The sequence below is a fragment of the Micromys minutus genome, assembly GCF_963924665.1.
Source record: "Micromys minutus genome assembly, chromosome: 1".
NCBI classification, from domain to species: domain Eukaryota; kingdom Metazoa; phylum Chordata; class Mammalia; order Rodentia; family Muridae; genus Micromys; species Micromys minutus.
Genome location: NC_137969.1, coordinates 84,528,571 through 84,540,939, shown reverse-complemented (window position 1 = coordinate 84,540,939; position 12,369 = coordinate 84,528,571). Strand labels below are relative to the sequence as shown.

The following is a 12,369-nucleotide window of genomic DNA, read 5'->3' as shown; positions in this document are numbered from 1 at the left end:
GTTTTCCCCCTATTTTATTTTTTTATTCCTTTATAGTTATGTTTATTATTTCTTTAATATTTTGTTTTGTTTTTCAAGACAGGGTTTCTTTGTGTAAACCTGGCTGCCCTGGAACTTCCTCTGTAGACCAGGCCGGCCTCAAACTCAGAGATCCGTAGGCCCCTGCTTCTGGAATTAAAGAAAGGCAAGTACCACCACGGCCTGGCTATTTGTTTAAGCTTTTTAAACAACAAAATAGTGGCTTTTTTGAAGCTTGAACATCATTTTATTATAGCTTGAAAGAAAAACGAGTAAGCAATCTGAAAATTGCAACAGTTGCTAACAGAAGAAAGACAATGGAGAGAGGAGTCTTTGGAGCTGGGCATAGAGATTGTAGAGCAGCTCTAGATATGGGGAAGGGCAGAAAGGAGGAGGAGGAGGAAGAAAGAAGAGGAAGAAGAAAGGAGGAGGAAATAGAGGAAGAAGAGGAAGAAGGAAGAAGCAGCAGCAGAGGAGGAAGAAGGAAAAAAGGAGGTGAGAGAAGAAAAGAAGGAAGAAGTGTGGGAAAATGCTAATTAAGATTGAAATCCATTTGACCAATAGCCTCTGGGCTCTGTGCAATTTGGGAGACTCCCTTCTTTAGCAGGTTTTCTCCTTCTCTGACTTTGTCTGGGGTATTCTAAGCTCCCATACTTGCCTCTACCTTAGGAATCAATTAATTTATAGGACCAATTTCCTTTCTCCTGACAAAACCTGTTCAGCCAGCACCTGAGATTCCTAAAATGCTTCCCCATGCTAATGAGGCACTCCAGGTACACTAAGCCCCTGCCTCAGTCCCCTAAAACTTTATAAGCCTTGGATTACCCCAAGTAAAGTTGACCTGCCTCCTGATAATGGTCCCAGTGTAGTTTATTCACAGGACCTAAACATAGGGCTTCTCAACCCCAGTTTCCATTGTCCCTCATGGACTGTATAGGCCAATGGAACATGAGGAACATGAGAGCGGGCAGGGAGACCCACAGGAAGGGAGGGGAAAAGGGAGGGAGGGAGGCAGGCAGTAGAGTTAAATGGAAGCAGCAGTATCTTGGGCAGGGAGATGAGGAGGACCCATAGATGTTTAACACTGGGAAGTACCTGTGTTCAAGGTCCATATGAAAAGCATCACTCTGAGCCAGTAATGAATGTTCTTACCCTACCCAAACTCAGTGTTAGTAACTAGTGATGGGGCTGGCTGAGTTGCCGAACACAATGTAATGGAATCAGAAAAGCAGCTCTGCAGACCCACATGTTACTGTTGAAGAATTCCTGCCATGTGAGGATCCCAGCCTTCACTATTTCTGATTTTCCCTTTGTAGATTCTTCTGTGAGCTCCACATCCTGCTTAAATTTGTTCAATAACTTTTTCCATTTTTCTGTCAGCGACTCCACCATTGCAAGGTCTCCAGTGTCCTAAAATGCACAGTGCAAGAGCTTCACTATTCATGTAACAATTGACAGGTGTCAGGCCTTTATTAATAGTGAATTACTAAAAGGATTCACAGGAAGTGAGTCAAAAGTTGAGAAAATGTCTTTTTTAAAATACCACCTCTATGATAATGGTTTTCTGTGCTACATGTTATTAAGAACAAGAATTTTTCCTTTCAACATGAACCTAGTTCCCCACAGGATTTTTGTGTGGGCAAGGACATAAACTGGGAAGCCAGGCAAAACCAAAAGTGAATTCTAAACAGTGACATTATTTAATCTAAAGTTTATATTTATTATCCATAAAATAAAGAGCCTACTAGATAGAGGATTATTTTAATAGGTGACAGAAGCTGGAGAAGCAACTCAGTAGTAGAGTGCTTCCTAATCTTCAGAGGGCTGATCTAGAGTTCTGCTCCCAGCACCCACACGGGGTGATCCACAATTGCCTGTTACTGCAGTTCCAGGACATCTGATGCTCTCCAGTGGCCTGAGGGCACCTGCACACACATGATACACAAACACAGGCACATGCATGTACATAGATTTAAAAATAAATATTGGATAAAATTCAAAACCCCTTCATGTTAAAAATCTTGGAAAGATCAGGAATTAAAGGCCCATACCTAAACATAGTAAAAGCAATATACAGAAAACCAGTAACCAACATCAAACTCAATGGTGAGAAACTCGAAGTAATCCCACTAAAATCAGGAACTAGACAGGGCTGCCTGCTCTCCCCCTACCTATTCAACATAGTACTGGAAGTCCTGGCCAGAACAATTAGACAGAAAAAGGAAGTCAAAGGGTTACAAATCGGAAAGGAAGAAGTCAAAATATCACTATTTGCAGATGATATTATAGTATACTTAAGTGACCCCAAAAATTCCACCAGAAAATTCTTACAGCTGATAAACAACTTCAGCAAAGTGGCTGGATATAAAATTAACACGCTGAGAAAAAAAATCAGAGAAATGACACCCTTCAAAATAGTCACAAACAGTATGAAATACCTGGTGTGACCCTAACCAAGCAAGTAAAGGATCTATATGACAAGAACTTCAAGTCTCTGAAGAAGAAAATTGAAGATCTCAGAAGATCGAAAGATCTCCCACGCTCATGAATTGGAAGGATCAACATAGTAAAAATGGCCATCTTGCCTAAGGCAATCTAAAGATTCAATGCAATCCCCATAAAAATTCCAACTCAATTCTTCATAGAGCTAGAAAAAGCAATTTGCAAATTCATTTGGAGATCAATAAATTTTCTCATAAAATTACTTAAGAATGTATCAATAATGTCTCCTTCTTCCCCCTTCTCCTCTTCCTTGTCATCTTTCTCTTCTCTTTCTCTGAGCCCAGGCTAGCCCCAAGTTTGTGATCCTCCTGCTTCAGCCTCCTAAGTTCTGAGGTTACAGACATGATCACAACCCAACCATCACCTCTTAATTCTATTTCAGCTTAAACACTAATAAATTAATATCTCTAGTGTGTTGTTAGACTTAGGTGTATTTTTATTACAGCGGAAAGCAATGAAATTGAGATCACTTATTCCTTCCTTATATTTCTCATTCTACCCACAATAAAGCCTTAAGTATAGAACTGTACTTAAGAATCTATAGATTTGGCAAAGCCAAGCCTATGGCTTTAATACATAACAAGGACATCATTTTACCCATGACTTAGCTAAACTGGGATTTACCTTAGTTGACAGCATTGTAATGAAGTGCTTAGCATATTTATTCCAGCCTTTTTCACTGAGGTAGAGTTTTTTAGCCATCATGACTCTATTTCTTTCAATTACCTATAAAAAAATGTACTATAATCAGGAACCTAAAACATTTTTAAATACTAAAACTTACTTGTAACATTTTATATATCAATTTTTATTAGTATTACTTCAATCAAAATTTCTTAGTTAAATAATTAAGTAGTTTGCATCATAAATTTATACATTTCTAAAACTTTTGAACTAGAAGTATACCCTAGTTCAAGTCACGTGGGCAAGATGGAAGACCACAATCTGTTATCCAGATAAAAAACAAATTCAGACTAATAATAATAGAGAGGAAAGCTTCCGAATGTCACAAAGATGATAGAATACCTGAAAATTGACAAGAGAAATAAAATACAGCCCAGTAGATAAATGAGAGGGCCTGACTTCAAATACCCAGAACCCAGGGCAAGCCAGCATATTGGTACACTCTGTATCCACAGTGCTCCTACAGCAAGGAGAGAGTTGGATATTAGAAAGCCCTGTCCTGTAACTCACTATGTAAACTATCCTGGCCTCAAGTTCACTGGGATCTGCCTGCCTCTGCCTTCCCAGTGCTGGGGTTAAAGGTGTGCACTCCCATGCCCAACAAAGCCTAGTCTTCTTGACTGACAAGATACTTGACTCTTTTAAGTTTTTAAGAGCAATAACTTTGGGGGCCAATGAGATGATTCGGAGAGAAACAGTTTGGGTTTCATCCCAAGATCCCACAGTAGAGAGAGATCACACCCAAGTTATCTTCTGACCCCCATACATGTGCTGATGTGTGCTGTTTCCTGTGCTCATATACACATATACAAATAGTAAATAATAGAAAAACAAACATAAACAAAAGTAGCAAATTTGTCTGATTTTTGCTTCACCACCCAGGACATGGAAGATGTCTGCTATATAGCAGGTGCTCAAAGTGTACTATAAAATGAAAAATTACCTTCCTTAGTTTAAAAAATAAAACTAAAATGTAATTGTTAAAAAAAAACAATATATAAGTTTAAAGTAAAATTTCAAAATTCTCGTCAATGCTAAATTCCAGCTCACACAAAAAAAATCAGTGTGATTAGTCTGGTGTTTTATCAATAGATATATTGATTACATGTACATAATTTTATGTACATAAGATAGCCTTAATTAAAAATATATTTTATACTTGTAATGGTATGTATAAATGAATGTCTGCAGTATCTTATTCTAAAACTTACTTTTTTACTTGCAGCCATCTTTCTACAACCATAACAATTTTTGTTGATGTTCTTTTATTTAATTTTTACTTATTGATTATGCATCTATTTGTGCCATCATAGAAAAATCTGAAGGGGTTGGCTCTCTATGAGGGACTTGGGTATCAAACTCTTTTGGCTCACTGACAGGTCCCTTCCCCTGCTGGACCATCTGTCTCAGGTAGCCCAGGCTGGCCTTGAACTTGCTTTGTAACTAAGGATGGCCCTCTACCTCCCAAGCACTGGGATTGAGAGCATATACCATCTCATTTATCTTTACTTTTCTTTTGCTCAGATAACTATAAGTTATTCCCTTGCTGGTGGCCTATTTATATTATTTCAATATTTTTGTAACCATAAGTAATGTCAAAATTAATATACATATTCTCATTCACTTGCACCAGTATTTCCCAGGAATGTATTCTTGTCAGTGGAATTGCTTGGTTAAAGGGATACAGACTTAAATACCAATTCTCCTCTCAGCATCTTACGGCTCATCACTGCTGCCCCTCGCTGCTCACGGCAGCTGCCCGGTACACTGTCCTGTATATTGTCACACTCTGCAGCAGTTCTGATGTTCATATGTCACAGTGTCATTAAGCTGCAAGTCAAATCCTGAATCAAACCGTCTTAACAGTCTGTGCGTACTGTTGTCCAATAAATCTCCAAAAAGACTGTACCACTGTGTGCTGACGTCAGAGGTATATGAAAGCACCCACGCTTACTCTGTGTTCAGTAGCTGTGAATGTGATAAGTCGTGTGATCCAATTTCTCTTCATTTTATAGCTTGTTATTAGTGATTCTTGGACATTTTTATTTATTTATTAGTCACCTGAATTTTTTTACTCTGAAGGATATGTTCATATTGCTTTATTTGTTCATTTTAGTGTGTCCATTAGATTGTTTTAGTTTTATTAACTGCATATATATGTATACATTACTAAATACCTAAAACCTAATAACCTGCAAGTCACTCAATTTTAAAATCAGATGTAAGTATTTTGAGATTAAAATATATACATGCTATATAAAATATACATATCAACATCTTTTCTTTTTTTTTTATTCAACCCATACTTTAATATAGTTTTGGAAGCATCTGAAAAACAAAATTTGCATATTTCCTTTCTAATTGTCATTATATTTTTTTATTTAAAAAGATTGTGGTAAAGCACAAAAAAAAATTTATGTTAAAAAGAATAAAAGTAAGTATCAAATGCAAAGGCTGAAAAGCGTTGACGAGAACATGAGGATGTATGTTAGACTTGTTTGTGGTTAAACAGTCCTCCTTGTGTCTCTCTTATAGAAAATATCTATTTTGTTGTTGTCGGTCTTCTTTCTCAGCTAATGTCACTTCACAAAACTACACTGCCAGTCTAACCCACATTTGTGTTGTGGAATGGTTTTCTTTTCAGGAAGAGAGTCAAGCACAGTCATCTGTGACTTTTGCATCTTAGGAAAGTGGAGAATATGGTTCATGATGGTTGTCATGACAGTGACCTCCTGCTGCCTTCCTCACCTGCCTGCTTCCTGTCCTTGGCCTGTGGCCTTTCAAGTAGCTCTTCTCAACACTAGTGCTTAATGTTGGCAAGATTTGAATTTGGTGAACTTTGAGGATCAGCAGCTTCATGGCACCAAGTTTTTTTTTTTTTTTTCTTACAACTTTATTTAAAAAAAGAGAGATACATGTACCGATTTTTAAAAGCATTTTTGCATAAAACTATATAGATATATTTTTTGTCAGTACTTGATTCTTTTCTCTTTTTTTTTTTTTTGTTGGCTTTTTTTTTCTTTTTTTTTTTTTTTTTTTACAATGAGCAAAAAGTACCTGTAATACAGGGTGTAACCCGGAATTTGTCAATGTGTTCTTGGTGTGTAAGGATTGAGCATGACTTTTTGTTTTGTTTTGTTTTCTTTTCTTTTTTTTTTTTTCATGGACTTCACACAGTCTGTGAGTTGTTTCTGGGGCAGTGCGAGCCTCTGGGGTTAGCATCCCAATATCAGTGACTGCATATTATGTCTGTTCTTTTGTGACTGGGTTATCTCACTCAGGATGATATTCTCTAGATGCAGCCATTTTCTTAAGAATTTGGTCAAGTCATTGTTTCTGGTGGCTGAGTAGTATTCCACTGTGTAAATGTACAATTTTTGTATCCATCCATCTTCTGAAGGACATCTGAGTTCTTTCCAGCTTCTGGCTATTATAAATAGAGCTGCTATGAACATTGTGGTGCATGTATCTTTGTTGTATATTAAAGTGTCTCTGGGGTATATGCCCAGAAGTGGAATAGCTGGGTCTTCAGGTAGTACTATGTCCAATTTTCTGAGGTATCGCCAGACTGATTTCCAGAGTGGTTGTATCAGTTTACAACCCCACCAACAGTTGAGAACAGTGTTCCTCTTTCTCCGAAGCCTCGCCAGCATCTGCTGTCATCTGAGTTTTGGATCTTTGCCAATCTGACTGGTGTGAGGTGGAATCTCAGGGTTGTTTTGATTTGCATTTCCCTGATGGCTAAGGATGTCGAGCACTTCCTTAGATGTTTCTCAGCCATTCGATATTCCTCAATTGAGAACGTTTTGTTTAGCTCTGTACCCCATTTTTTAATAGGGCTGTTGGAGTCTCTGGTGTCTAGCTTTTTGAGTTCTATGTATACCTTAGATATTAGGCCTCTATCTGATGTGGAGTTGGTAAAGATCTTTTCCCATTCTGTTGGCTGCTGTTTTGTTTTCTTGACAGTGTCCTTAGCCTTACAGAAACTTTGCAATCTCATTAAGTCCCATTTGTTAATCTTTGACCTTAGAGCTTGAGTCATTGGTGTTTTGTTCAGAAAATTTTCTCCTGTGCCTATGTGTTCTAAGGTTTTCCCTACTTTCTCATCTAGTAGTTTCAGTATATCTGGTTTAACGTGGAGATCTTTGATCCACTTACACTTGAGCTTTGTACAAGGAGATAAGAAAGGGTCTATTTTCATTCTTTTGCATGCTGAGTGCCAGTTGGACCAGCATCATTTGTTGAATAGGCTGTCCTTTTTCCATTGAATGTTTACGGCTCCTTTGTCAAAAAATCAGGTGACCATATACGTGAGGGCTCATTTCTGGATCTTCTATTCTATTCCATTGATCCACATGCCTATTTCTGTACCAGTACCATGCAATTTTCAGCACAATTGCCTTGTAATATAGCTTGAGGTCAGGGATAGTGATTCTGCAGATGTTTTCTTGTTGTTGAGGATGGATTTCGCTATTCTAGGTCTTTGGTTATTCCATATGAAATTGCACATTGATCTTTCCAACTCAATGAAGAACTGGGTTGGAATTTTGATGGGGATTGCATTGAATCTGTAGATTGCTTTGGTAGGATGGCCATTTTTAAAATGTTGATCCTTCCAATCCATGAGCATGGGAGATCTTTCCATTTTCTGAGATCTTCCTCGATTTCCTTCTTTAGAGGTTTGAAGTTCTTGTCATACAGGTCCTTCACTTGCTTAGTTAGAGTCACTCCAAGGTATTTCATAGTTTTTGTGACTATTGTGCAGGGTATCTTTTCCCTAATTTCTTTCTCCACATGTTTGTCCTTTGAGTGTAGGAAGGCTACTGATTTGTTTGAGTTAATTTTGTATCCAGCCACTTTGCTGAACTTGTCTATCAGCTGTAGGAGTTCTCTGGTAGAATTTTTGGGTCAACATCTTTTCTAGTCTATTATATATTTTTGTTTCTGGTGGCTGTTATATGATAGAAAATTTTAATTTCAAGGTTTCCTTTCATGCTATGATTACAAAAGAACTTCCTCACCTCAATGATATAAAAATATTCATTTATACTAATGACTTACTCTAACACATTTATAATGCCATGGTTTTTATACTTTAAGTTTTCATCTTTTCTTTTCTCAGGCTTAAAGCCAAGTAAACCCTTGATTCCTCTGCCTAGTACATAAGCTTGCTTGTGTTCTCTCCCTCCCTCCCTCCCTCTCTGTCTGTCTGTCTCTCTGTCTCTCTGTGTCTGTTTGTCTCTGTCTCTGTCTCTGTCTCTGTCTCTGTCTCTCTCTCTCTCTCTCTCTCTTACACACACACACTCACACACACACTCACACACAGTTTAGGACACCTGAACATTTTGATAAGAATTTCTTCTGCATTTTCACCCAAGTAACTGACAAAGTCCACACAGTGCAGAACTAAGAGCATTTCAGTTTAGATCCATCATGCAGCCTGTCTGCACAGAGAGCCCAGTGACCTGCCACCAGTGGGATTCTGAACCAATCCAGCTGGATCCAGCTTTTTGTGTTTGTTTGTCTATTGAATTTCCTATGGGTTATAATTCAGTGTTAATATTGACTGGTCCTTAGTGTCAGAATAGAGAGCCAACACACACACAATATTGAGTCCCAATATTGTGGGACTCAAACCACCACAAGGCATTGATGTTGTTTCTGGGCTTCCCTCATTCTGTTTGCTGGCCAAGGTGCTATAGCCAGTATGACATGACACCCACGGGCCCTAATATGGTTACATGAAAAGTAAGAGTTCGCCTTGATAGACACTAGAATTGGTATCCATTAGCTATACTACCTTTCCTAGGGAATTAGTGTACATTTTAGCTATAACTTGTCATGCATTACATTTATAGGTTTTAATATATGCCCAAAACAAACAAAAATAATTTATAATCATAGTTTACAAGTTCCAGTTAAATAAAAAACAAAAAATTAAAACAGCCCAAATTGTACAATAGCTAGTTACAGAGGGAAGAAAATTTCCATCTTCAGTGCCCACAAAACCTATTACATTCATCAATCTATATGCACCTCCTTCTTCTTGTACGTTTTTATGTTTTCTTGAAAAACTGTCAAATCGGCTGGGCAGTGGTAATGAATACCTTTATTCCTAGAGCTCAGGAGGGAGAAGCAGAGGCAGGCAGATCTCTATGATTTTGAGGCCACTCTAGTACATGAATGAGTTCTAGGACAGACACAGAGAGAAACCCTGTTTCAAACAAAATGAAACAAAATTATCAAATGAAACTTCAGTCTGAGTTACAAATCCAGATCAACAAACCTTCAGGGCTAGCTCATATGTGGCTGAGCTCCAAATGTCTCTTTCTGTCATTAAGAGTTTAATATCACTCTCCATCCTCCCTCTCTGCAATGTATATAAGTCATGGTAGTCTTCTACTAGTCTGAAAGAAAATAAGTATCTATTTAGGTTCCTTGCAAATATTTTGTTATGAAAATAAGCATCCTTTTCCTTCAAGCCTCTTCATGAGGTAACTGTGGCATATATGCTGTATATATTGGTAACACTTTTTAAAGTGCAATTTTAAAAGTTCACATTTTATTTACAAATATGATAGTCATGATAAAAAAATAATAAGTCCAATGTAACCTTCTAAATACCATTGTATCCAAAGAAAACTTCGAAATAAGGTCCAAGAGGTGACTGGATGGGTAAAAGCCTTGACTTGCAAGCCTGGTGATTTATAGAATTCATATCCCCAGGGACAACATTAAAAAGCCAAAAGCAGCATCATGCATCTAACCTCAACACACTGAAATAGAGATGGGTGGCAGAGACGAGCTACGTGCAAGTCTGCTCACTAGACACCATGCAGTTATCAGCACAGTGGAGAAACAAGAGAGACCTTGGATCATCCAGGTTGGAGGGCAGAAGCTAACCCAGTAAGTTGTCCTGTCGCTTCCACGCATGTGCCTGTGTGTGCACACACATACACACATACACTCACCATACACACACACACACACACACACACACACACACTCATCACACACACTCATCACACACACACATACACACTCATCACACATAGTTTTTAAAATTTTTAAAAATTTAGAATGTAAATAATACAAGTTCAGTGGTTTTATTGTTAATCTTTGTTCATTTGTTAGGATTCTTTATTAAAGATCTGAAGCCTAATTAACTGTAAGGGACTAAAATTTTTAATCATATAATTAGCTCAAGATTTAAAAAAAAACAATCCCTCTCAGCTACTCAGAGGTTTGTGTGTAATTAAATATCTTGTCCTGGTTCATTTTTATGTCAGCGTGACACAAACTAGAGTTATCTGAGAGGAGGAAACCATAAATGAAAAAATGCTCCATATGATAAGGCTGTAGGCAGGCCTATAGGGACATTTTCCTAATTAGGGACTGATATGGGAAGGCCCAGTGCATTATGGGTGGAGCCATCCCTGGGCTGATGGTTCTGGGTGTTGTAAGAAAGCAGGCTGAATAAGCCAAGAGGAGTACACTAGTAAGCAGCAAACCCTCCATGGCGTCTGCATCAGTTCCTGCCTCCAGGGTCCTGCCATGTTTGGGTTCCTGCTTTGGCTTCCCTCAATAGGCTATATTTTGGATGTGTGGGTCAAATAAACCCTTTCCTCCCTCATTGCTTTTGGCCATGGTGCTTCATCACTCTCCTTTCTTGTTGTCATTTGTCCTATCTGGCAGAAGATACCTTTCTCTTTCTCTTCTAATTTACACATTGCCTCTCTCAGGGTTAAAAGCACTCTGAGTTTAGCCAAACAGAAGTTGTTGGGGCTGGCAGGATGGCTCAGAAGGTAAGGCTGCTGCCAAACCTGACAATCCAAGTTCAACCCCCAGAAAACACACACACACACACACACACACACACACACACACACACACACAAAATAAATCAATTGATCAATCTGTGTGATGAAAGAACCACAGAAGTTACAAGGTGACTGAAGTGATTTGAATGGCCCCCATAACCTCATGTTTGGATGCTTGGACATAATAGTGGCACTATTAAGAGGTGCAGCCTTTTGGGGGTAGGTGTGGCCTTGTGGGAGAAAATGTGTCACTGGAGGTGGAGCTTCAAGGTCTCAGATGCTCAAGCTAGGCTCTCTCCCTCTCCCTCGCCCATGCCCCTCCCCCTTTCTCCCTCTCTCTTTCAGCTCTGGGATATAGAACCATCAATTCCTTCTCCAGCACCAGGACTGGCTGTTTGCCGTCATGCTTCCTGCCATGATGATAACAGGCTAAACTGTGAGCCAGGCCCAGTTAAATGTTGTCCTTTATAAAGGTTGCTGTGGGCATGGTGTCTCTTCACTGTGAGCCAGGCCCAGTTAAATGTTGTCCTTTATAAAGGTTGCTGTGGGCATGGTGTCTCTTCACTGTGAGCCAGGCCCAGTTAAATGTTGTCCTTTATAAAGGTTGCTGTGGGCATGGTGTCTCTTCACAGCAAGAGCACACTAACTAAGACACAAATAACATTTTTCTCATGGGTGTTAAGTTTGCTACAGGAGTTAAAGTGCAGAGCATAGAAGTGTATTCTTGGCTAAGTCAGGAACCACTGCTTTAGATCTTCTGTGCGCTCAAAATAATTGAGAGGAAAGCCATAGTCATCAAACACAGAAAGATTCCTGGAACTGCACCTTCATGATATGCTTACCTTTCCACCCCACAAGTAACAAGGTTATAAAAAGAATGAAAAATCTAAAAAAGAGCAAGACTAGAGCCTGAAGAGATGATTCACCCATTAAGAGCACTTGCTGGTTTAGTTTCCCCCACTCAAATAGTAGCTCATAACTACTGTAACTCCAGTTCTAGGGTATCTGATACCCTCTTCTAGGCTCCACTGGCCCTGCCCACACATTGTACACAGACATACCTGTAGACATAACACCAACACAGATAAATAAGATACAATAAAATGGTTTTAAAGTTGAAGAGAATTAGAGGAAGAAGCTGCACTGACCTCTGGCTTCCATACATGCACACACAGGTATTACAGACATGCACATGTACATGCACCACATGCACACACGGTAATCACAGACATACACACACACACACACACACATGTACCACCTGCACACAAAGGTATCACAGACACACACACACATGTACCACCTGCACACAAAGGTATCACAGACACACACACACATGTAGCAC

The 12,369-nt window shown here is 38.9% G+C and overlaps 1 protein-coding gene across 1 annotated transcript in view; it reads right to left on the bottom strand.

Moving 5' to 3' along the window:
* AXDND1 (axonemal dynein light chain domain containing 1) overlaps positions 1-12,369 on the bottom strand; it is a gene marked incomplete at both ends in the record, with an annotated part of 86,433 nt that overhangs the window by 50,426 nt on the left and 23,638 nt on the right. Inside the window, 3 exons of the mRNA XM_080932571.1 lie at positions 1,265-1,428; positions 3,145-3,246; positions 9,491-9,611. Of these exons, the coding sequence (XP_080788697.1) occupies positions 1,265-1,428; positions 3,145-3,246; positions 9,491-9,611 (387 nt within the window). The remainder of the gene's footprint in view (positions 1-1,264; positions 1,429-3,144; positions 3,247-9,490; positions 9,612-12,369) is intronic.